The 26,631-nt window shown below is 35.0% G+C and overlaps 1 protein-coding gene across 1 annotated transcript; it reads right to left on the bottom strand.

The window, feature by feature from the left end:
* Positions 1-4,601: 4,601 nt before the first annotated feature.
* On the bottom strand, positions 4,602-26,572 carry LOC136822023 (E3 ubiquitin-protein ligase UBR2-like). Its single transcript, XM_067078243.1, has 45 exons — positions 26,480-26,572; positions 25,943-26,375; positions 25,724-25,802; positions 25,379-25,492; positions 25,050-25,180; positions 24,670-24,814; positions 24,369-24,431; positions 24,087-24,210; positions 23,681-23,785; positions 23,274-23,310; positions 22,739-22,790; positions 22,551-22,607; positions 22,280-22,321; positions 21,940-22,024; positions 20,596-20,671; positions 20,368-20,464; positions 19,961-20,089; positions 19,708-19,798; positions 19,177-19,319; positions 18,709-18,897; positions 18,305-18,381; positions 18,136-18,169; positions 17,694-17,754; positions 17,313-17,443; positions 17,046-17,107; positions 16,792-16,894; positions 16,424-16,472; positions 16,125-16,267; positions 15,755-15,851; positions 15,497-15,579; positions 14,968-15,173; positions 13,936-14,397; positions 13,371-13,459; positions 12,961-13,036; positions 12,252-12,312; positions 11,593-11,671; positions 10,876-11,028; positions 8,722-8,946; positions 8,163-8,256; positions 7,901-8,034; positions 7,614-7,740; positions 7,258-7,302; positions 6,664-6,750; positions 5,431-5,706; positions 4,602-5,073 (listed from the first exon to the last, which is right to left on the bottom strand). Exons 2-45 carry the CDS (start codon positions 26,347-26,349, stop codon positions 4,932-4,934), a joined length of 5,262 nt encoding a protein of 1,753 aa, XP_066934344.1. The 5' UTR covers positions 26,350-26,375; positions 26,480-26,572; the 3' UTR covers positions 4,602-4,931.
* Between the last annotated feature and the right edge of the window lie 59 nt (positions 26,573-26,631).

Below are 26,631 nucleotides of genomic sequence, written 5' to 3'. Positions count from 1 at the left end.
TGCGTCAGAAAAAACTTTGGACGTTTGGTGAGCCACTGGGACCGAGCAAAGTCTTTTTGAAACTCAAAACCACTTTTATTAGAAAGAGGATAGTCTAACTTAAATTTTGAGGTATCATTCATAAAATTTGAAACAAAACTTTTTGAGATATTGCTATTTGAAGCTCAAAATTACTTATCAAAAAGAGCAAAAATGCATCAAAAACAGGTGATTAAATTTTTCTATCTCTCTCTTTCTCTTTTGTTCTGATGTGCACGTTTTTAACGATGTCATTAATGTTTCCACTGGTAATAAAACATACCAGAGTGGGAATTTGTAAAACAACAATTAAAAATTTTATTTTGGTGAATTTTTGAGAGAATCTATCTGTGAAGAGTGTGATGTATGGAAAAAAAATCTCTCTTTCTCAAAATGCCTCGACAACACTGTCTATTGTCACAACATTTTAATTACCCATTTTTGACGTTTTTTTACACTTTTCGAAAAGTGAATTTTAACTTCAAAAGCTTATAACTTGAGAAATACTTTACCCAACTTAAAAAGCTATACCTCAAAATTTAAGTTAGGCTATCCTCTTTCTAATAAAAGTGGTTTTGAGTTTCAAAAAGACTTTGCTCGGTCCCAGTGGCTCACCAAACGTCCAAAGTTTTTTCTGACGCACCCGGTAGGGGGTGGACAACAGGAATTTTCGGATAAAAAACACTCAGAAATCCAGTTAATTTTTCAAAGTGCTTCAGAAATTCCGCTCAATTTTTTATTTGAACCCTTGGGAATTCCACATAATTTGTCAAAATTTAGAAAAAAGTATCCAAAACATTTAACAAAAAAATATAAATGAAAATGAGTTAATAAAAAAATGTTTGTTTCTTTATTCAAAAATAAGAAGAAAAAAGAAGCTCTTAGGAGGCAATCACACTAATATCTTCGTTTTGCGTCGCCTGACCGACTCTCAAAAATTGAGTAGAATTCACTCGGTGAGTCAGTAAATTTCTCGGACTTTTTTTGTCAATCACGTTTCCTTTGTTCAAAACTTTTATTATTGCCATTTTTTGCGAGCAATTTCTAGCGCATTCAAGGCATTTTGACTTTGTTTATCATTAACATTACATGCGCCATTTTGGGTCGAAGGTCACAGTGTTCAAAGGTCATAATTTGAAAACACCCAAAACAAGCGGTTGTTTTGGCTGCTGGCAGTTTCCTTTTAAAATACACTCCAAAAATGGATGATGGAGGTCGGGCGGACGAGAAGAAAAAAACCAGAAAATTTTTACAACCAACCGACCGACTCATTTTTTAGACCCAACGAGGACGCAAAGTGAAGATATTTGTGATTGCCACCTTAAAACTAGGATAAGATAAAGTAAAGCCAGAATAAGCAGCCAGAATAAGCAGCCAAAATGCCTGTTATTTTTGCAAGCTTCTGCAAAAAGATTTTTCGATTTTTAAAGCTGATCCCCAATTTTATACTCAGACTCTAAAGCAGCTTGAATGAATTACTTATAGAATTGATCAGGTTTTCTCAGAAAAGTATTGTACTTTTTACCTATGACACAAATACAGCCAAAAGTTTGTTAAGTCAAGATGACTTCGCGCTCATCCCCAAATATTTGCAATGTTGGCACTTTTGATTGTCAAGGGACCTTTTTGGATGTTATATGTAAGTATAGTATGACTAATATACCCGGGGCGGGGGGGGGGGGGGGGTACTAGGGTTGGCGAATGAGGGGTATGACGGTATGCGCGGATGACGGGACCTCCAAAAACCGACCCTTAGAGAGACTGATTTTTGCTGAAAAGGTCTTAGCACTTAGGACCCTTAGAGAGACTTTTTGAATTTTTTTTTTCGATTTTTGAAAAAAGTCATACCCTTTAGAGACTTTATTACAATTTTTTCTCTGGAAATCCAATTTTTTTTCTAAAAATCATGAATTTTCGACCTTTTATAGAGAGACTAATTTAAAAATTTCTGATTTTTCCGACCCTTAGAGACTTTGAAAGGTGGAAAAACCGACCCTTACCGTCCGCACATACCCATCATCCATTTTTGCCTAAGTACCACCCCCCCCGGGCCAATACCCAGCCAATATATCATTGAAAATTAACTTCGTTGAAATTCTGGAAATTCTCTGCTGTTCTTTTATTTGAGAAATATCTTTACCTGTAGAACATATACCTTATTTCCAGTTGTAAGTTTTGTTAAACAGCTACTGCAAAAGCATTCCTATCAGATGACATTTTTCCTACTGGACACTAATTGCAACAGAAAAAAATTCAAAGAACTAAAATCAAGTTAGATTTCATTTCAGAATTTTTTAGACTGGGACAAATTCCCGCCAAATTTTGACCTTTGAGCATGCGTATTTTGACATCTGAGCATGCGTACATGCGTACCTTTTGCATAAGCTCTGTTGTGGAGCAAGAAAAACCATGAACATACACCTTATTTACACGAAAATAAAAGTAGACACATAAGGCCGGACTCCACTTGCGCGCGCTTCGATCGCGCTTTTTCGAGCAAAGCTTCCACGCTATTGGTCAAAAGAAAAATGAAGCAACTCCATTGGCGCGAACACAGATATCTGTAAAGCCCGAAGGGCTAGATTTGCAGCTTTTATCAAAAAGTGAAGCTCATCTTTGGAAGGATTTCCTACCAGTGCCACGTGACTAAAATATGCAATTTCACCGGTTTGAGAGATGTGAAATAGCGTTTGCCGCCTACGTTTTTTGATCTCGCGCTCCGAAAACAATCAAAATGCTAGATCCTATCCATCGGCACGAAATTTAAAAAGTCAAATTTTTGCTTCACTTTTTTTTGCTGGAGAAAGCTTAAAGCTGCAAATCTAGCCCTTCGGGCTTAGATATCTGTGGGCGCGAACTGACGTAACGGTTGAAAAAAGTTGAAATGTGTTCAACTTTTTTTTCAAGCGCGCGCTACATTTTTATGACGTAATCTTTTTTCCAAGCAAAAAGGATTGAAGCCCAAAAGTGCGATCGTAGCGCGCGCAAGTGGAAACCGGCCTATATAATTAGCCTGTTAACGGCCTTGAATTTTTTCTGCTTATATCAGCATTAAGCAGCCAACGGCGTAAAAAGACGAAATAGCTGTTCCGATTTGCCAGCCAGGAGAATATTACTAAAAAGTTGACATATTTAGCTTCTTCGGAACAGCTCCAAATTTTCAGCTGGAAAAGTAAAGTTTGTCTAGAAAAAATCCCACATTGCCAGGAACATCTCTGCAAAAGAAGTTTTTGCCTTGTTCCTTAAAGAACCTTATCGGGGAAAATTTCGAATCGACGATATGTCCCGCGCAAAATCTGCTTTTCAAAATCGTACCCTTACATTGCAGTTTAATATGGCTGAAAAGGTACCCTTTCAGCGCATTTTCTCTTGATTTACCCAATTCTTATAAGTTATAGTGCACTATATTTCTCAGCTGTAAATCTGCGTGAAAAGAAGAAGCTTGGAAATTTTCTATTTCAAAGAAAAAATGAGAAAATTATTCTTGTCAGCTGTAATTATCAGACAAAAGAACCTTTTTCAAACAAACGAGAAGCAAAAACCTTTCTTTTTTACAATTATTTTGAATTTGTCAGAAACATTAGTCCAGATCATATGAGTGCCCCCAGGTATTCACTTCATTGTAAATCAATAGACCTTTTACACAAATTACGTCACGAACATCACTTGCCTCGTATTCAAACAATTACCATGGTGATTATGTCCCCTGAGACATAAAAAGAAAGTAGTTTCAATAAAATCCGCTTGGAGTTAAAAAAATGGCTGATTTGAGGGCTCGAGTCTTAGCAACTTGGTTGCTTATAAAAAATGTGTAGACGTCCTCTTCTAAAAATAAGTCATCCCTAGAGATAAAAATAACCGAGAGATACAAAGAATCCTTTTTCGTGAAAAAAAATGCGTTCGAGACTCTGGGGAAACGACTTGATTCAAGAACTTCTATTACCTAAATCGTTATTGTTATTCCTTAAGAAAAAGCTTTTAGGAAAATGACCAGGAATAACAGCTGTTTGAAATCAAATCTATACCGATTGATAACCGTTTCTACATGTCAAAAGTGGTGGTGGCATTGCATAAGATGTGGTAAATGGCCCAAGTCCTAGCTTTGTTTCCTCTTTTATTTTCGATATTGTTGACCTTCAACATGACAATATGAAGTCTATCTATCGTCAAAAAAGCCACGTATTACAGTGGGGACAATTTCTTATATACAAACTAACATCAATCAATTATAATAACTTTGCAATAAAATAAATAAAACAAATTTATAAAGGTAAAAAGAAAGCAAACATAATCTTCCTCAAAACGTTGTTAAAATTTAGGATGTTTTTCAAATTAAAATAATTATAATCAACATTCCAAAACGAAGCGCCGTAAAAATGAATCCACGTCTCAAAGTTTGGGACAAGCTGGAGTTTTTACAAGCTCTTGTTTGATTTGGTTGGTCGTTAACCAGTAATAAAACAATTTTGTTACTTTTTCTAAAGAACGCGTCATGCCTATCACTTCAAATGACCAATTAATGAAGTATCTTATAAAAACTCCAGGTCATCCCCAAAGTTTAGATGTTTAGTTTGTTTTTTTTTCCTGTTGATATTCAGTTGATAGGCCATATAGAACAGCAAACTCTAATTGGAGATGGTCACTGAAAATTTTACTTGGTCCGGAAATCGGAAGCTTATTTGATCCACCATTAGGTAATTTTCACGCTGCAAAGTTATGTGAAAGAGTACTTACTGCGCAGATAAATCAACGACCTCGCGCATAAATACCGTGAAATGAATCACACATTTCAACACCTCTATTGTAGTTTTCTCACGAGGTACCTTTCGTTGGTTACAACTGAATCCAAAGCGAAAGCTCCGAATGCTAGCATCACTTTTTCTTTCCATATCCCCTCTTGTAATCTACCATCTTCAAATCATATTCCAATCAAAAGCAAGCAAATTTCGATTCTTTTCCATAGCTTGAACAATAGTGGTAGGTATTTTATGTTTTAACCAATAGTTCTGTATCCTCTCGTATCTTCCTTTGTCCAAAAACAACGGATTGCCTCGGCTGAGAATAAAGAAAAGGCGTTTTTAAGACTTTGGTAATCAAATCAAAAAATCTGGTTTATATTTTCATCCCCTTGTCTTTGGTGTCTACTTTGAGAAAATTTCCTCGGCTCAGTATGTTTAGCTTAACTTTTGACTGTGAGACCTAAAAAATGCTAATCTTAACAAAGACATCATCTTATAGATGACATACAAAGAGCAAAAGTAGCATAAGAATCTTTTCAAATTTGCTCTTTCTTGTGTTTAAATATACTGTGTATGAAGATGGTAAAAAAGACGTCCTTTAAAAGGCTTATTTGGGACCTTAGAATGCTTTCAATAGAAATTACCTTAATCAAGAAAAAAGAAGAAAACTTACTGAAATCCACGATCTGGTTCACCATAGGAATCCAAGTAGGGCGCTGCTATGAAAACGCCCTTCCTCTGATTGTACAGTAAATAAATTTCACAGTCTCTGATCTTAAGGAACGCCCCAACGCCCTGGCCGCATTGCTGAATGTGAACGGCAGAGGCACCAAATGATTGGTTTGGCATCCCTTTCTCATTGACACAACAATAACATTGACTACAAATCATTTCACCACAGATGAGGCACAAGGCTGGTGAACGGCTTGTATCTCCTACTGTCGGGCATCTGAAGAGAAACGGAATGAAGTCAAAGAAATGAAATTTGCGTAAAAAAGTGTCGTTTATAAGGTAAGGGGTTTGTGATTTGAAAGGAGAATAAATTTCAGGTTATAGTTGTGCGAGTCATAGTTCTCACAATCTCTCATCGTAAGGAACCAGAATTTTCAAATAGTGTAAGGCTGCTTTTCCTTAAAAAGCGAGAGCGACCGTAGTACAGTGGTAGAGCATCCGGCTACGGTTCGCAAGGTTGTGGGTTCAACCCCCAGCCGGGTCATACCAAAGATTCCCAAAATGGTACTTGATGCCTCTCTGCTTGATGCTCAGCAACTAAGAGAAGGATCAAGGATAAGTGGAGAAATCCAGGGAGAAAGAGTGGCGCCCTCCCCGACCTTCGGGTAGATAGCTATCGAAAGAGGAGCCTTCGGGTCGCCTCCGACTGCGGTCGCGGACTTACTTAGTTACTTATTCCTTAGAAACACCTCTGTCTCATTTTGAATTCTACCGGGGTAGCTATAAAAAATCAACTGAGTCTGAAGTTCCCTACACCGATGAAAATCTCTCTCACCCCAGTGAGTTATCGAGTTATAGTTGTGCGAGTCAGAGTTGTTGAGTATATTTGGTGAGTCTTTTTTTCCTAGAATTTATCAATATGTTTGTTTTTCGATTTTGACCGGCTTGCCAAAATTAATACCGGTGGCCGGTGTAAGACCATAAATTTCCAAATTTTGAATAGGTTATAGAATTTCAATTGAGTATGAGTTTACTTAAAGTTAGGCCATTTTTGGCAATATTTCTCATCGGATCATCCACTGGGGCGGATCTAATCAGGTCACTGTTACAAGGGTGTTTAAGATCTTTAACGATGTGGATATTTCATTCATACTTAAGGAGTCTCCTGAATCAATGTCATAAATAATATATTAATAACAGCAAAAATAACCATCGGAATTTAATATCAGCATACTTGAACCCGGATGCTCTCTTGATAAGTGTACTGTACTGCTCAGGGAGGTCTACAAGACGTCTCGATGATAAATAACAATCTTTTATCCTGAAGAAAAAATAAATAAATTGTGTATATATAAAAAATTTCTTCTCAAATTTGCGAAAACTTTCGCAGAAACCTATGCTTTGAGTATTATGCTGAGAGACTATACTACACTAGAGCAAGTTCACGAATTTATGTCCCTATAATTTCAATCGAATATCAAAGCGATGCATCATAGCTGTCAACTTTCCCGCATTGGGCGGGAGACTCCCGCATACCAACGTTTTCTCCCACATTTTCAAGATTTTCTCCCGCATCTCCCGCATTTCTAAAAATTTTCCGATTTCCTGAAAAAAAATTCTGATTTTGAAAATTAGGACGAAAAATTCCCCGATTTCCCCAATTTCCGACAAAATCGGATTTCGAGGGAAAATTCCCCCGATTTCCCGATTTGGAAGAACTGGATTATCGGGAAATTTTTCCGACTTGGGGCTCTCCCGCATTTTTGTGAGGCATCTGTAAAATTGTTGAATAACACCAAGAGAAAGAAAGAATAAAATCAGAACTTACGGTCTGACGAGTTTGAGTTGTTCTCTTCGGATGTCACTGCACCATCTGAAGGGTAAAGAATATCAATCATTATACTAAATTTTTGAAATGTAGTATGGAAGTTGAAAAAAAGCGTGCTGAAAGCAAATACTTTCATCAGGTGTCTGGTCAAACAAGCTAATCTACTTATAACCCGTATTTCTTAGAATAAATTGAATATTTTAAATTTTCGTGATTTTATGTACGGCGCCTATTTCGAAATTCGAGTTACGAAGTTTCTGCTCATTCTAGGTATTCGAACGATCTATCTGTTGATATCCTATGAAAGAATGTTTTTTTTCTCATCATTTTTTTCACAGAGCAATAAAATTGAATACCTGTCGACCATTAGCTTGATGGTTGGGTCATTGAATAATTTATCGAATGACAAAGCTTCAGACAAATTCGTTGGTAAGTTCATGTATCTCAACAACGAAGACATCTCCAATGAATCAGTCATCGTTTCTAAAGAAAATTATATTTGAGGTTTATGACACTTTCCTTCCCATAGACCCGGTAGGATCCTTATGCATCGTCTATTGAAATATCCGATTATCGCAGTATTGATGATAATTCCGCATTCGCCAATTCTATATTGGTTCCAATAAAAGGGAAGATGACATACTTAATTTCAAATCTTCCGGCATTGACACGCCCACCAAAAGGTGAAAGAAGATGGCTGAACATCGAAGGAATGGTAACAATGATGACGTCACACGTTCTTTCAACACATGACCATTAACCACTTGATTGTCGGGTCTGAAAAATGAGAATTAAAACAGCTTTGAGCTAATAAAAAAAACATAAACTTTGACCGAAAAATTCACTATAGACCTTTCTTCTTTGCCGAGGTAGTTTTACTTCTATGAGAATTGATGTTATCTTACCCGATCATTGATTGGACATATTTCCATGCTTTCACCAGATATTCAACATTTTCATCATCCTGTCCACTTTCATTTTCTCCTTCTTGCATTTGATCTGTGAAAAGGAATTAGAAATATTTCATTGCTAAATCAGTATTTTAATCATGATTTGACGAGACAAATGCAGATCATAATCTTAGACCTCTTTTAAAACAAAGTACACACTTAGAATTTTAGGCTCATAGAATGTAACTATGTTTCTCCAAAGAAATGATTTCTATAAACTAATAATCAGTGGTGAAGGACCCTCTGTAAATTGTTATAAAAATGGCCTCTCCAAAGAAAATTTACCCAATGTAACTTTTTAATTCATTAGAACTCTACTTTTTCAACCTGATTCAACTGGGTGCATGTGCATTATACGTTGACCAAATCTACTCAGCTTGTACACAGCGTGTCTGTAACTTATCACATATATGGCGTAAAATAAATAGTAGTACGGCAAAATTATTTTTGCAATTTCCGTAAATGTCGGGTGTGTTTACAGACAAGCCAAATCAGATAGCACAAAAAAACATACCATCTTCGTGTAAACCAGGTGTTTGTAACAAAGCTTTAACGTATTGCGCAACGAAACAAACTTTAAAGATGACATCATTCATTTGGTTTTGTTTGATTTTCATAAAGTTGGGTTGTTTCTCTTGGAAGATGTGACCACAGGTAGACAACAAGCAACGTAGACTGACCATCAATCCGAACACATCAACACTGTTCAATGTGAAGTCACTGTTCTCGTCACAAAAGACTGGAAAATAAGATGAAAGAGAACGATTGAATGATATTACCTGGAGAGATTCGGAAATCCCGAGTAATACTATTGAATGAGGTAAAAAAACAGAGCTACGAAGAAACCGAATTATGACGTCATTTTTGCTCGGGTTATTTTCATGCTTTTAAATTTTCGAGTTATTTTCCCTTTTTCAACTCGGTTTTTCATTTCCTTTAAAATTTCGAGTTATTTTCCCTTTTCTTAACTCTATTCATTTAACTCTATTTACATTTCGAGTTATTTTCCTTCCGTTTAAGCTTTCGAGTTATTATTCTGTTCCTTCAGGTTTACGAGTTATTTCTTTTTCTTTCGGGGATACCCGAGCTACTTAATTGGGGGTAATGGGTCTAACCACGAGTTGAGGTCGTATTGGAGGCCGATCTTGTGAACACTTTTTTAGCAGACAAGCTTCGATGTATTATTCATAGTTCTTAGTACATAAATGAAACTCACATGTTGAATACATGAATAAAACTCGACTCGATCAAGTTGAAAGCATTATCAATGCTCAATCAAAAATAACACTTTTTATCAATCGAAAATAGAACTTTTTAAACCACTTCACACAAATTTTGATTTCAAACTCTTACTTTAAACAATCAAACAATTTTGTACCTATATTGCACAAGAGAGAAAAGAGAAGAGAAATCGTATATGACTAGACCTCTAGTCCTCAAGATATATATTGAAGTTTGAATATGGAAAATCAAGCGTTAACCGACACAGAATTTGAAGAACTCGATAACGCCATCTCACATCATTTGCAAGATGGACATTACAGTGATGCAATCGAGGTGTATAAAAAATTGGTTGAAAAACAAAAATCCGTTTTAGGAACGAACCATCCGGACACTTTAGCGTCGATGTCCGGAATGGCTTATTGTTTCATCAGCAAAGGAGATTACGGTCAAGCTGCACCGATTTATAAGGAGGTGTTTGAAACAAGAGTTGCCGAACTCGGTCCAACTCACAAAGACACATACACGAGTCAAAATAATTTAGCTGATTGTTATCTCAACAAAGAAGAATACTCAAATGCAATCCCCGTGTTCGAGGACCTGATTCAAAAAGAGACGTCGTTTTTCGGGGCCGATCACCAGGACACGATACTGAGGAAACATAATCTGGCGTTCTGTTATCAAAATATTGGAAATTACACGCAAGCAGTCGTTCTTTTTCAAGAACTTGTAGAAAAACAGACTTCTTTGTTAGGGCCAGACCATGCAACAACACTAACAAGTAAACATAACTTGGGACATAATTTTATAAAACAAGATAAGCATGACAAAGCTATACCAATTATGAAGGATATTGTAGACAAACGTAGCCAGACTCTTGGGCCAGGTCACATAGATACCTTGAATAGTAAAAATACTCTTGCGTTCTGCTATGCTAAAATTCGTGATTATAAGGAGGCGTTGCCAATCTTCGAGGATATTTTGAAGCAGAAGACGGAAAGTCTGGGACCAGATCATAGAGACACAGAGAGTTGCAAACGAAATTTGGAGTTTTGTCAAAAACAATTAGCTAAACAAGGTTGAACTAGCTTTCTTCTTTAGAAGTAATGTCAAATACATAAATTGTCTCAATTCGAAACGATCACCTAGACAACTTTGTGCACCCTGATTCATAGTTAAATGAATAAGGTACATTAAATAAAATTCTGTCAGTAACAAGTTGTCATTTTAGTATATTGCTTCAAAACAACCCCCACCTGATTCAAAAAAATTGAAAATCGTCAACCCCACCCCCCAGAATCCTGGGGGGTGCCCACTATGACGTAACTTATAAAAAGATCTATCATGAAAGAAACTAATGACTACCAAGAGAGGCAAGAGGAAAGAGGCAAGAGAAAGCTAAAATATATGTTCGACGATTTCTATGAAATTATTTTTCGCAACTTACAGTTGAAGACTTCTGTTCCGTATTCTTGTATGGGTTCATACACTGTCGCCATGGCTGTGGAGGAGAGATATTGCACAAAAGCGTAAAAAAACATCCAATCACGCTCCAAGATTTCTTCGAACATGTTCGTCCCTCCTTCTCGGTGTATACATTCTGATATAATAAAAGTTTGGAAAAGTGTTTTTTAAGTCAGTTTCGCAACTCTGTGTATGTTTTACATATAAAAATCAAATGTTCGGCCATGGTTTAAAACCAGGCAAAGTAAACATTTTCTATACAATAACCTTGAAAACATTTATAAAATTTTCACATAGGGCATGTGAAACATGCTAGGTTCTGCCCACAGAGATCTTATATAAAACACTAGATTTTCGTCCCATGCTAAAGCAAATAATACACTTTCTTTAATAAGTAGACCACGGTTCGGTGCCGGCAATTTGATCAATCGAGACCATTCTCTCGCCTCTTAATTTTCCGCCTTGTCAGGTGTTTGTTCTGATCGAATAAATTACCGGTGCCGAACTGTGGTCTACTACTGTGTGGTCTACTCAGAAGAGATGGCTCAATATTTTGCTTCAAATGTCGTTGCTTAGGATAGCTCCATAAGATATATGTGGTTCTGCCCAGCTCAAAAAAACTTGCGGCCCATACAAAACGATACATTGCTGTAGTTGCCATCAAAACGAAAATGCATTGCATGAAAGAATAAATTATTACCAAGCGTTTGAAGGGTGAAAGAAAAAACCATCCAACTTAAAGGTATAGCTTGTCCACTGTTTTCGTCAAATGCGTCCAGCTGTAGAATATAAACAAATTTTAAAGAAACGTTTTTCTTTCATCATGAAGCCACTACTTACCTTAAGTGGATTTATTTTGGCGTGGACTTTTCTTCGCGAATCGGGTATCTAAAATTTTCGCCCGGCTTTCATAAGGGTTTCCCCCAATTTTGAGATTTTAAATATTTCGTCAGAATCAATGTTCGCGAAAACGGCAAAAATTCGCGAAAATCAAGAAAATTAATCCACGCGAAATTTAATATACTCTAATCGTTTCTTTCATCAGTCATTTGTATCATCAAACTTTCGTGACCATTCTTCAATTTATTCAGTGTGATACTATTCTTGTAAATGAAAGTATATACACTCAGTACATTAAGACAGGGACTTAACATTAACAAAGATTGTTTTCTTAGCCTGTGGCTCACTTAAGACTTTTTGTAGTGGTAGAATAGTAGTATAGTTCTCAATTTCGAGCTTTTACTTAAGCGGATTGTAGTACAGTTATGATTCTGTTTAATAGAATATAGTAAAAAATAATACTTTTAAAACACGATTAGGAAGATATTGTCAGAGGTCAAAATGAGAGCAGAGGAATACCTGCATTAGTTTTTTCGGGAACATATCCATCACGTTTTCATTTTGTTCCAATTCAGCAACCCTTTAAAAAAATATCCATCGATTAAACATGTTCCATTGCGGATGATGGAGACCCAGATGTGGTTAATATCATTACACGTGTTTTTTATAAGAACAAACTATATAAGAACATAAGGCTTCGATGGCCATAATGTTAAGAACAAATTAAGAGCATTTTAAGGCTTTGTGGACCTTAAAGCACCCGATTTCAAAAAAAAAAATGGTCAAAAATATTCAAAACAATTGCGAAAATAAGACCATATTAAGAACATTTTTAGGCTTAAAACTCAAAAAGTTAAGAACATCCCAAGGCTTCAAAAATTTTGGATGTTCTTATAAAAAAAACGTGTAACTGCAAATCTGCCATTCACGTATTCTGTCTTTCCGAATCACAGATTATAATTATTGCATGCTTTGTGCGGAAGGGGAATAAATTCCCAAATCAAATCGGGCAAATATGCTTCTAAAGTTGAAAATTCAAAAAAGGAAAAAATCCTGATCACTTGAAGAGTTTGAGGAACCCTCTTCTTGTGTCTTTCTTTCGGAAGGTATAAAAAAGAGTTCGAACTACGGCACGAAGGAGAAAAAATGGCGCCCACCCGTACCTTAGGATAGATTGCTATAAAAAAAGGGAAGCCTTCGGGCCGCAAGGCATTAATGAAGATTTCACCTGATGTAGCTTTGTAGCATTCGAACACCCATCGATATGAAGCTTCGGGATTTGGTTTTACGGTCTTCCTTTTCCACTGTTAAAAAGAACATAATTATTTCAAAAAAGCCTTGCAAACATACCGACTAACTAACGGGAGACCGACGAATAGTATAAATGGGTTTGACGTTGTCTGTAATAATGCAAGATTTTACGAAATTCTTTTATTATTATACAAAATAGGAAAATAATGTAAAAGGGGATATAAAATTTAGCGTTTTTCACTGAAATCTCTTTGAGCTATCTCTCAGATTTATCGTTTTATTTTATTATTTATTTCTTATGTTTCAACAACTTGACGTCTAGATTAAGAACGCCGCATGTTCAGCAAGGAAATAGAAAGACAAAATGTAAAAAGAGATAAATCCAACCTTTCTTTTTCGGTAAAGTCGAAAGTTCTGAAGAGAATTTATCAACGTATGACAGGAATTCGCTCAAACTCAATTCCAAACTATCTTCGCTAAAATAAAGAATAAAGGAAGATATTTGACTGAAGCGAAGTCAATGCAGAGCATGTTGAGCTTTTTGAAAGATTCTTAATGAAATGATTCTATGTGGATTCCATTTAGGTATCTGTAAAATTCCGATTGCGTCAATTCGCAAAATAAAATACCGCAAGATCTATCAAAATGAATCCAAAATTTGAGATGAGAGCGAACTTAAAGACCAGAATTTAGTCTATTTAAGGCCGGTCTCCACTTGCGCGCGTTGCAATCGCACCTTTTAGCTTCAATCCTTTTTGCTTGGAAAAAAGATTACGTCATGAAAATGTAGCGCGCCCTCGAAAAAAAAGTTGAACAGATTTTAACTTTTTTCAACCGTTACGTCAGATCGCGCCAATGGAATTGCTTCATTTTTCTTTTGACCAATAGCGTGGTAGCTTTGCTCAAAAAGTGCGATCGCAGCGCACACAAGCGGAGACAGGCCTTTACTCACCTTTTCTCTTCTTCCAACCTCGGTAATATTGGTAACACAGTATTACACAAGGAATTGCAAAGAGGGCAAAGATACTCTGATTGCAAGACATCAATAGATCTTGTTCTTGCCAAAGATCGATATCTCTCCTTAATGGTAGTGTAAAATTTATTCCAACATTCACTGTGGAGAATGTGGCCACAGCTGCTAACGTGAGTCATGGTCACACCGTTAAGTTCGGCTGTAATCTGACTGACATCCCTACTATTTGGTTTAGTTCCTGACTTATTGAAAACACTTGATTTTTGTTGGAAGCAAGTCATCAAGAACATCTTTTCATCGTTATCAATAGATTGTTCTTCTTGACATAATATACATTGTACAGGATCACTTCCAATGCTGGAATCGGTTACCGTACATTTGGAACCCAACACAACAGGGAATGTGGAGGGGCTGATGATACTTGCTCCATCAGTTTCATCGCTATAAGAAAAGGAATACATCATAGTACACAACTATGCTTAAACGTTATTAGGCTGACAGGAAAATCACCATCCGGACAGTGTTGTCCTCTGCACTATTCCCCGGCGGACGATTGCCCCGAGACAATATTACCTCCGGCGGACGATTGCCCGCTATGACAACTCCTAGAGCTTTACTGGGAAGATATAACAATTCACTATGAAAAATGTGAAGAGAGAGAGCTACGCGTAGAAAACGATGGAAATGAGTTGATTTCTTGATTTGAAGCTTATAAAGAGCCACAAACCAGGAAAGCCGCAATAGTGAGATCAATTAATTAATTTTGGTCAAATAGTTAATATTCACTCTACAAACGAGAAACTCTCCATAGACATATTTACCACCCTACCATACTCCACTCACTTGCCCTCCATATCATACTCTTAAAAATATTTCAAGAGGAAACTTAAAGTAGTCTACACGATAAACAGCTCCAGGCTTTCAGGCTTTACTCTTGAGCAACTCAAAGTAGGAGTTCTACGCCCGAAAAGGAGGAAGTTATGACGTAGCCTGATTAAAAGCAACATTTACCCAACGTCCATTCCCTCTGAGAAAAACCCTTGGTGTGATTGCATGAAAGCTTTTTGCATGTTGTTCATTTTGGCCATCATTTTAGCACGTTGTTCTTGAGCTCGTTTCTTCCTCAATAGCCGTTCAGTTTCCTCCGCTTCTTTGTTGTTATCTTGGTCCAACTCCATGGTGAGATTATCTTCGTCTGGATGTGCTTGTCGTAACAACTGAAAATGTTGAAAATAGTGAAATTATGAAATCAAGCTAGTCTTTAGTGAGTGGTTCCAGCGCTATATTGAAACAGTCCAACTAGCCTTTTTAGTCAGAAATATTCTTAAAAATAATTCATATCCGTACGATACAGGGTTATAGATTTACAGTCGATTTGAATAAAAAGTCAGTCCGTGTGATCAAAATTCCGAATGAAAGTATGGGCGAGCTTAGAAAAAAATGTATCATAATTGTTCACAAACAGCTTTATTTAAGAAGTCCGTGATATATAACAGGAAACTTGCGATAGGAGTAAGGACAAAAGGGGTATTTTCAGTACCTCTATGACCCATTTGAAAATTCCAGAGTCTGAATGTTTTCCACTCTTCAACATTTCTTCAAGAAGGTTCTTGATATTTTTACCTGTAAAACAATTCAGAAAAAAATGGTTGTCTCAGCATTAATAATTTCAGATGTTCAGAATTGTCTTGCAACTATCAAAATACAAAATCTTTAAAACATAAGAGAGCAATATAGGGGATATAGGTAAACTATTTGGATCATTATAGAGGCAGTTGCAAGCTTCCATTTTACATACCTTCCTCTATCGGCTTCGAGAGCATGGGTAGGAAGTTGGGTAGTTTTGAAGGGTGTCTTTTAGCTTCGATTAAACCAGTACCAACGATGAACAACGCCTAAAGGATATTAGGTAAGAAAAAAGTTTTATGAAGGGTTAACTGATTTGTAGTTGCAGAGTTCTGCGGAATATTTATGAAAGGGAGTGGCTATATCGCTAAATTTTTTTCAGATTTTGATATACCAAAGTAAGTTTTTTGACATAAAAATAATACATGCCAAAATACAGAGGTTTCTTCTTAAATATATTCGAGGCAGTGAAAAAAGGTCTGCTCGACTTCAATCAATTTGTAACATCCACTATCAACCACATTTATTGTTGCTATACTTACGAGTTCGACTGTTTCTTCAGACCCGAAATGGTCAGGATTTTTGAGGACGCATCTCAATATATAATCCATTCGATCACACTCGAAAACTCGAAGAATATTTTGAAATAACGGATTCCATTCCGGAAGGTCAGTCAACTCATATTCTAAAAAAAGCAAAAGATTAACAATGGAAGTTGGAAATTAAAATGTATCTGACATCTGTATCAGACAAAAAAAAACGAGTTCATCCTTCAAATTTGGTCAAAATCGTTTAAAAATTAAGCAAAATTAATTTGGAAGAAAAAAATGTAAATAGTTACCTTTCATGTTTGGAAATAACTTGGCGTGCTTCTTCTTCTGTTCCACAAACTGAGATGATAATAAAAACAAAATTTAAGCCATTAAAAACTATTAGGCACTCAGAAAAAAATCAAGGAAACGTTTAAGCTCGAGATGACTGTTGCGAGGAAACAAGTATTCAAAGACGTCTCAGGATTTAATGGGCGCGATGAGATTCTTAACACTACAGCTGCACTGAAAGCTCCCGACCTCCTGAAGAATATTAGTACAGCGGAGTCTCCGTAACTCGAATAAGTATAACTTGAATCTCCTTTATTTGAACAATTTGCCTTTGCCCTTTTTCAACTGATCAAAGAGACTTCAAAGTACCAAAAATCATGTTAAATACCTTGGCTCGTTCGTTTCGCGTATAATGGAGGAAGTATTGGGAAGTTGTTTTCATCAAGTCATCACGTAATTGGTATGTGCCTTTCCCATCAAGACCTGGACTCCTAAAACAAGCAAAGTAAAAAGAAAATGAGTGTATAGGTTTTTAAAAGAAAATCATTTAAAGCCCTTAAAGCCCAGTCAATAGCAAGGTTTAAAGCACACCCAATCCATATTTAAGAGTATATGAAATGCGATCAAAAGACCATTTCTTACTTGTATTCAGAGACATCTCGAAGAACATCATCAAGGCGTTCGTCGACCGAGGAATCATCCTCCTGAAAGAGAAAAGAAAGATAACGTTATCGTTATACACTTTCTTCTGTTTCGACAAAAAAATGTAGGGGAGTTTTACAATTTGCAAAATAAGGAAAAAATTATGATTAGGGTATTATTCTATTAGCAACTTCCATCATGTCCAATCGGGATATAAAAACAATTCCCCCCAAGGTTTAATTACAGAACTAAACGATAATCTCTTACGTGATCTTTGAAAGGTAAGTTCTTGACTAGTGAACTTCTGGTTGCCGGACCAAGCGCCAATCGATGGCATACTTCGCGACGTAAGATGTCCCTTGCACTTATTTCACTCAAGTTCACTACGTATCTCTCCACTATAAAATGGGGAATATGAAATAGGATCACCACAGCGTCGTCAATATCAACAAACACAGCTATAGTATACTATAAAACCTGAAACTATCAAATGGATACAGCAGTGTTCTATTTTTTAGATATGTTTTAGAGTGTTTAACTCGGATAAAAACTCGCATTAGTAACTTTAAATATCACCTTTCTGTGCTTCATTCGGCTATCTTTTTTTTTGCTTTTAAAGTTAAATAGAAATCATTTGAAAAGTCTCACCTAATATGAAATACAGTAGATGGAAACACTCATGAGCCAATATTCGAGTTTTATCAATGGTCTAAAACGCAAAAAAAGAACAAAGTATTATTACAAATGGAAATCAACCATAGTATCTAAGATAGAAGTTTTTAGCATAATCGAAAAGGAAGGAAGTTATTAACTTTGAAATTAAAATATAAATATATGTACTAGTTAATGCGACGACTTCCGAGTGTAATACGAGAAATATTTTTCCGAGCCTTTTTGGCGTGGAAAAATATTTCTAAAATCTCGGAACAAGTAAAATATCGAATATTGCACGAGAAGTCATGTGATAACTTCACATGGACACATGGAAATCAACTATAGTATTTTAGGTAGAAGTTTTTTGGCTTAATCGAAAAGGAAGGGTTATTGATTTTGACATTAAAATATGCAATATAAAAATATTAAAAATTACCTCGCCTTCAACTTTTTCACCTGTCATACTTGAACTAAAAAACAAAAAACACTGCAAGGTCTATTGATCATTGGAAAATATTAGAAAATTAGGAAGAAGAATTAGTTAAACTTTTAAAGGTCAAGAAACTAGAAAATAGTCGAGTTTCAAGAAAAGGAAAACCGTATACCTGAAGAAATCATGCAGCTTGTACTTTTGCAGAATAACATCCAAGAAGTGATTTGGTGACATCAATGATCCCATGATCTATTAAAAGGAAAACATGAGTAAGGCCCAAAATTAAGAGGTGTACTGGTTTAGCCAGAATCGACCGACCTAGACTGATAGTCAAAGGTTGAAAACGTGTCTATGTGCGCTAAAGTTCGTTTAGACTGTCTATCTTTGGGCATATAGCTGGAAAAAAAGTTTGTACTTTGGCCTTTGCATGCTGCAACAAGTTTGAAATACAAGAAAGGAAATTTTCTACTTTTAGATTCCCAGACTTTATTCCTTTATCATAAAAAGTTTGTTTGAGAAATACAATATTTACTTTCGCTTTCAAAAATTCAGCGTAACTAATAATTCAAATCTTACCTGAACCAATAGAACATCACGGTCGAACATCTCAGTACCAAATTTGACATTGTGATAGTAAAAGATTTGGTGGTGAATAGCATAACCGTTACGTTTCCACATTTGAGCATACTCTTGTCCCATCAACACCAATGTTCTCAGAGGTGCTTCTATTAAAGTGACTTGTGTTTTCAAACGGTCTTTCTCGGGCTGTAATGGGGAAATCAAGAACACATATAATGCTATATTTTATTGTTTCAAATTTTGAGGTTTCGCGGTAGATAGGAGGTCGAATCTTTACTTATAGACATTTTTTCTTATAGACAAGGTTGAAGAACTTAAATTTCTAAAATTCACAACCTAAAACATTGTTACTATAAGTTTAGGGTGACGCTACCACTTTAAAACTGGCGACTCAGCCGCTAGTTTAACTAGTACACTTTATGACGTAAACAGAGGAAAGTCCTTCGATTATAATGTTTCATATACCAAACCATCGTAGATCTGGAGTAGTTCTTTGAGATTGTTGATATCTGAGAACTTGACAGCAGCCGGTATCAAACCTGCGATGAACCTGCTTAATGGTGAGTGAACAGATACCAGTTTCTTTGAAACGTCATAATCACAAATCACTAAAAAGAAATGGATTCATTATTGAAAACCTCCACAAGAATCAGTAGACCTTATCACGTTGGAAGGACAGTCCAGATGAATAATGCACGACAGGTACACGCTTTTTTTATAAGAACAGGAGGCTGAAGATTGGCCAAATCCTAAGAACAAATAAATTCTCAGATAGGGAGTACGTTGAACGCCTTACTGTCTAAGACTGACCAATTGTTTATTTGACCGTCCCATCCCCCCCCCCCCCCCACTAACCACTGCTTTTTGATAAAGCTTTTATAAATATTTCTCCCTATGTCATCATTTCGCTATTACAACCAAATGATAGTGTAAAGGATCATTGGTTTTACAAAAACATTCTTAAGTAATAGCAGTAGCATAAAAATGTTAACTTACAAGAATTATTGACAACTTTGAAATCCAACTTCGGATATATTTTCATCAACTCGGTGACACATTTGAACATCACCACTTTATAAACTTCGAACTACGAAATAATTTTTTAAAAAAAGAGGTGCGATATAATATATACGATACAAGACATATGATATTTAGACTATTATATTATCCATGAAAAATGAACTCTACTTATATACAGCCAAAGGTCTGACCCTTGGAATGTTTAAAAATAGAAAAATGTTATTCTTACATTTGTACAAGTCCAGTGGAGAAGCATCTCGATAATTGGTACCAAATAAACCTGTAGGTTGAATCCACTTTCCCAATTCGGTTCGTATGTCACATGACTTTTCGTGTACCTTTCACATGAATCCATACCCTGAAAGCCAAATCCAAAAATAGGTAAAGATTTTTTTTCAAATGTCGGTAACATGCTTAATTGAATGTATTTATTATTTATTCTTTCCCGTTTATAGTCACGTGATATCAGCCTTTAAAAAGGGCGACTGTCATGTCAGACACCATTCACAGGCTGTTAGTAGAAATAAATTTGTGCAATGATGTATTTTAAGGTTAAAATTGCCATTAAAACAGATTAATTAAAAAAGAGATTAATTTCAGAGAAAATGATATTATCGCGAATTGGTGAATTCTAACCTGCATCGCTTTCAAAAGCTGAACAATTTTATCAAATGCCAACAAGAATTCCGTTTTGATTTTGTCACTCCATTTTGGTTTGTTGCGGAGAAGATACCTTGAAAAGGGATGAATGAAATATATAATGCACGTTCGATAATGCATGCTCGATAACCACTACGAAAATAGTGTTTGTATGGAAAGGCACGAAAGGCAACACTAAAAATACCTATTGGAACATCAGCTTACCCAATATCTCTTAGGATAAAATCAGCACGTTTAACTTTGATGACCTGCGATGGTTGAAAATCAAGCCAACCATGATCTAAAGATAAAATAAAGTATTTAAATAAAGTTAAATCTTTTCTGCTACCGGATGATCTACAAAAAGGTAAAACAGTTTGATGGCTCATTAAAGGCAATGAAATAGTTAAAATACGACTTATTCTGTTTGGAGGGTGCGTTCATTGATCTTTTTAGCGGTTTTTTGAGCTTGTTTCCTAAGCTTAAAACTGAACCAAATTTAAAAATTCTCTTCACAAATTATTATTATAGTCGAACGTGCGCAACGCACTGGGCTCAACTTCAGTGGCTTCAAATCATTCATAGGCCCAATTGTAGACCCCCAGATATTCACCCAATGAACAAGTGTGCCAAATCTCAACCAAATCCGATCATTTTGGAGGCCTGTAGACTGCTCCAAAGCTTTAGCCTCGTTTTGGCAAAAAACTCGTTCCCAGGCCCCAAAAATCAAAATTTTTGAAAAATGCAAAAAGCACCCCCAGATATTCACCCAAGGAACAAGTGTGCAAAATTTCAGCCAAATCGAACAATTTTTGAAGTCTCCAGGCTGCCCCAAAGTTTTAGCCTCGTTTTGGCGAAAAACTCTTGCCCAGGCCCCAAAAATCAAAATTTTCAAAAAATAAAAAAACACCCCCAGATATATACCCAAGGAACAAGTGTGCAAAATTTCAGCCAAATTGAACAATTTTTGAAGTCTCCAGGCTGCCCCAAAGTTTTAGCCTCGTTTTGGCAAAAAACTCGTGCCCAGGCCCCAAAAATCAAAATTTTCAAAAAATGAATAAGGTACCCCCAGATATTCACCCAAGGAACAAGTGTGCAAAATTTCAGCCAAATCGAACAATTTTTGAAGTCTCCAGGCTGCCCCAAAGTTTTAGCCTCGTTTTGGCGAAAAACTCGTCCCCAGGCCCCAAAAATCAAAATTTTCAAAAAATGAAATAAAACACCCCCAGATATTCACCCAAGGAACAAGTGTGCCAAATTTCAGCCAAATCGAACAATTTTTGAAGTCGCCAGGCTGCCCCAAAGTTTTGGGACATATACACACACACACAGACAGACACACACATATTTTCAGATTCTAACTCAACTGAAGTTGAGAATTATTAGTTATTCATTATCAATATTAGTTATCAATGGAAACACTTAAACTTTTTCGTGGGTCACCAAGTAGTTTAACAAAAAGATTCATAAAATTATCAATTTTACATCAGGGGCACAGAAGAACACTAAATCAGTGTGCTTAAATCCCTTCTGAAAAAATTTATTTTCAACTGATAAAATGAAATATACCTGAATTCATTGCAGGCTTGAGTTCATTCCAAAAAGCAGAAAAACATTTTTGTAAAACTCCTTGTTCCTCCAATAACATATGTGCCTGAAGTATAGAAAAAGAAATTGAAGATCAAACTTCCCATATCTAACTACTTACAGTACGATTGCGTCCAAAACTAACGATTGACTCAATAAAGCTTACTTGAAATAATTTTTTTTTGAGCCAAATTCAATGTATGAATAACTCAAAATTGATGTTTAAAGCTTTTTCATTTTCCAACGTTTAGAGTTTAGTCTTATAATACCGATGCAAACATGTACATTCTTATTTGAAACATCAATTAGTAAGAAAACTTACGATGGTTGGTACAGTATAAATTTGAACTGACAGTGAAGCAACCTGGACATAAAAAGAATGAATAATAAGTTAAATTTCAGACATGATGTAAATAATGTCCCTTGCACTTGTGGAATCTTTAGTTACAGCAGAAAAAACTCTATTCATACGTCTAAAATTTTTAAACAAGTAATTAAAAGTAATAATATCAGACATGAAATATTTAGCCATCATATTTATGAAATTTTAGTTACAGTGTACAATATCAAAATCGATGCCTTAGTATATTTACCGATATAGAATGCTCATGGTCATCTTTTATGAATTCACTCATGATTTGACTGTAATTCTACGAAAAGAAATCAAAATGGGAAATCACAATAAAATTAGGTTATCCTGGTCATATTTAAGCTTTATAATTCAATCTAGATAGTATAAAAGATTCAGAAAAGATTCTTTAGATAAATTTCAATTTCTTACTTTGCAAAATGTAATTGCAAATTGTTGACGTCCATACATATCCATCAGAATCCTATTAAAAAAAGAAAAACAATTGATTTAATAATTGGATCATTCTCACCCTTTTCTTTTCTCTGTCTTTAAAAAAACTATTGTAAGCTTTTATATCTGGAGTCCCTTTTTAATAAATTGAGCAAAAGCTCTAATGCATAATGATGACATGAAAATAAAATCAATGAAATCATGGTTGCCAGTATTAAAAGAAAAGTATTTAAGTCTAACATATACTATTGCAATTGGAAGCGATACTTGCTTCTTTTCATGATATGCACCACTGGAGAGTCTTCTGAGAACTTTTAAGATTTTCCACCCAATACGCCATTTTTTCTATTTTTTAAGGGACGTATTGGATGGAAGATTTTCAAAGATCTCAGAAGACTCTCCAGTGGTGCATATCATGAATAAGCAATTAAAACCTTCACTGAATCATGAGAGTTTTCAGTACTGTGCTGGTTTGAATTTTTTCAAAAAGTGCTGCCGGCACTAATGAACTTACCCATTCATGAAGAGCTGGTGAGTGTCATGCCTTGCAGCTAAAATCAAAAAATATATATTATACAGATGATAAAATTATTTTATCAGTATGATGACATACAATAACAACCCTGTGAAAATTTCCTTAGATAAATCTGCATATTGGTTTAAAGTAATTCGATATAATCTGCAACGGCGAAAAAAGGCTATATACTTTTTTGAATTTTTTTCTATTAGATAATATTCCACTCTTGAATATCTTTTCAACAAACATAAAACCGCTATTCAATTCAAATGTTTTCAAAAGTAAGTCACAGCCTTTTTTGTCTCTGTTGCAGATTTTATCGAGACAGACTTTATTATTGTTTTTAAGTCTTATTGTTAAATGAATTGACATAAAAAATATATAATAAAAAGGACTTTGTAAACCTTTCCACAATTGAACATCTACAGAGATCACTTGTTCTAGTATCGAACTCTGTCTTCCATACAAATGTTTTGTAGACAAAACAGTCAATATACGCCTCAGCCCATCTAAGAATGAAGGTGACGAGAGAAAGAGTCAAGAATAATACTCAATTTAAGAGTTCATGCTAAGACTATTTATTTGCAAAATAATAGTCCAGGGTGACGAGAGAAAGAGTCAAGAATAATACTGAACTTTAAAGATTTCATGCTAAAACTAATTATTTTCAAAATTTTATCAAAAATTATGTCATAGATGAAGGTGCAGCAAATTATACTTTAATTACACTGTAGGGCTGAAAATTAAGGGTGGTTTTTTTTCTAAAAGCAATCAGTAAGGATTGTGAGATTTTGAATAAATGATGCTCACCTGACATGTTTACAGTATTGAGTAGCCAATTCATTAAGCTCTGTGCTACACATTGATGTGCCACCAAATCTCGTATCAGTGCCTCACATTTTAATGGGTCTTTGTTATTTCTCGATGTCAATTCCTAAATAAGTTAAAAAGTCATTACCATATAGAATTAATAGAATTGATTTTAGCAAAAAGTAGCCAATATAAATTATCTAAAAAGTAGTTAACTCACATTATCCTAGACAGACTTTGAGTATGTTAACTCAACAATTTGAAGAGGTTTGCTTTACTTACCCTACACAGTGCTACTTTTTCGGTACAGATTTCTTTTTTTCCTTTAACAATTGCTGATCTTCCCTGAAAACAAAACAATGATAAATTAAAAGCTCATTATTTAACAAATTGAATTACACTGAATTTGAAAAACAACAAGAGTTGTGTTCACAATAAGTGGGCAATCATGTGGACGCCACTCACAAAAGAGAATAATCATAACACTAAAAAGATTTCCACAAGCAAACCAAAATTTAACACTTATCAAAGAATAATTAAGAGAATAAATGAGAAATTTTTTATATTATATTTTATGTTATACCATCTTATCAACTATAGTTGCAAAATGAAGTGCTTGGTTATTTCCACAGCCTGGTACAGTTTTAGTCAATGTTTCTATGACTTCGTCATAAGTATGTGACTCATCATTGAACAACATCACAATGAAGTTTTCTTTACCACTCTCACTGAAAAAATATTGACAATTAACTAGTATATTCCAATTAGTAAATTTTCTTTGAAGCAACTATACTATACTGTATTATCAATAAAGGTGTATTACAATATAAATGAAAAAAAATCAAGAAACTTTTAAATCAAAAGTCAAGATTGACAGGAGAGAAGAGGTAAAAAATTATGCCTTCATCCAAGCTCACTCTTAATGAGAACAATTATTCTTCATTTTGAGTTAGAAATTCAAACCTTGCAACCAAAGGGTGTGGTAATTCATCAGTTTCTTCCCAACAGATCAAATCCACACAATATTGAATCAAAAAATGAATTAGGAAGATGGATCTTCTTTTTAAGTCTTCTGGCAACTTTTCTGTAGGGTCCTTAAAAAAGAGAGGAAAAACAAAACGTATAACTATATTGAGGGTATTTCATTTCAAAAATACAAAGAGCAAAACATAATTCCATCAGTACTAGAAGAAGGTGATTTTACAATACCAAACTACATTATTTATTTTATAAATGAGAAAGATGGGAGCCTTTGATAATTCTAACAAAGGAGAGTACAACAAGCAACCTACAGCAGCCTCATCCACATCTAAGCCCTCTTTATGTTTATTACATGCTGGGTTAGTTGACCAAGCTTCATCATCGCCACAATCACAGTATCCACCTGTGCCTGATGATGCATGTAGCTAAAAACAAAGAAGTTGATAAATTAATAATTAATAAAAAATAACAATAAAATTTAATGCTGAAATCCTTTTCTGCTTTATCTTCAGTGCAACAGGTAGTTAAAAATCTTGAAAGCAAACAAAATTCATCACTTCAAAACGATTCTATTTTTTTAAAGTAAAAAACTTAAAGAATCTTTCAAACTATAACCAGTAGTATGGCGAAATGTTTTTAACAAATAAGAAAAATACCCTATATTTGTGATGCTGATGTTCAGAATTGAAAAAGCAATCGTGACAAAACACGCATGTTGGATCTGCTGCACAGTCCCTTAAAAACAAATAATTTCGAAGAATCTAGTGAATATAGAAGAATCTAGTGAATGTAGAAATTTTCCTATTCAATAATTGGATCAAAACTAACACTGTATTCTGAATAACGAATCATAGGGCAGCATAGGGTTTCCTTACTTGCATGTGTAAGTTGGGTCACCCAATTCAAAGACTTTTCCACAAAATTTTGTTGGATTACTGAATTCCTCTAAAGTCTCTTTTGTATTATAGCTATTGCATAAGAAATATTCAAGTTCTTGCGCAATCAGTTTTTCAAACTTCTCTGTATTGGTGACGTAGCGTAGCACCCCACCAACATCATTCTCTGTTAAAAGTGAAGGGACAACATTTGAAAGGTATTCAAAAATCTCTTTCTCTAATTTGGTATCTCTGATTTGAATTTGTGATGGACATTCAAAATGTTTATTGATTTTTGGGTCTCCATTGAAAAGCTGCGCCCAATATGCTGCATGGTTTTTGAATGAACGAGGAGACATCTCTGATTCTGAGGGATATAAGTCCAGTTTTGCTTTCTTCATTTCCATGTTGTCTTCAAGTGAAAATCGTACTCCTAAAAGAATAAAAAATGATTAGTTGGTGATTAAAATGGTTTAAATTATTTTTTGACGAAATTGAAGTTGAAACTAAAGTTTATAGATGAGACGAAATACTTACATTATTTTTTCTTGATTGGCTAATTTTCTTCAATCTTTGCTTGAATGAACTTCTATTATTATTTTAACTTTAAACTGTAGAAAGAAATGTACTAGAATGTAAAAAGGGTTGAAAAAGCAAAATCGAAGATCAAACAAAAAAAAAACAAATGA

The sequence above is a fragment of the Clytia hemisphaerica genome, unplaced genomic scaffold, assembly GCF_902728285.1.
Source record: "Clytia hemisphaerica strain Z4C2 unplaced genomic scaffold, Clytia hemisphaerica genome assembly, whole genome shotgun sequence".
Lineage (NCBI taxonomy): Eukaryota > Metazoa > Cnidaria > Hydrozoa > Leptothecata > Clytiidae > Clytia > Clytia hemisphaerica.
Note: the sequence above shows the minus strand (reverse complement) of the source record. Positions and strands in the feature narration are given on the sequence as shown.

Excerpts from the sequence above, each read along its gene's own strand:
- LOC136822023 (XM_067078243.1), bottom strand. The coding sequence starts at position 26,349 with ATGGAAATGAAGAAAGCAAAACTGGACTTATATCCCTCAGAATCAGAG. Across the intron at positions 25,493-25,723 it reads ATCAGCATCACAAATATAGG|CTACATGCATCATCAGGCAC; the intron begins GTATTTTTCTTA and ends CTTTGTTTTTAG. Across the intron at positions 18,898-19,176 it reads TCCAGATCTACGATGGTTTG|CCCGAGAAAGACCGTTTGAA; the intron begins GTATATGAAACA and ends TCCCCATTACAG.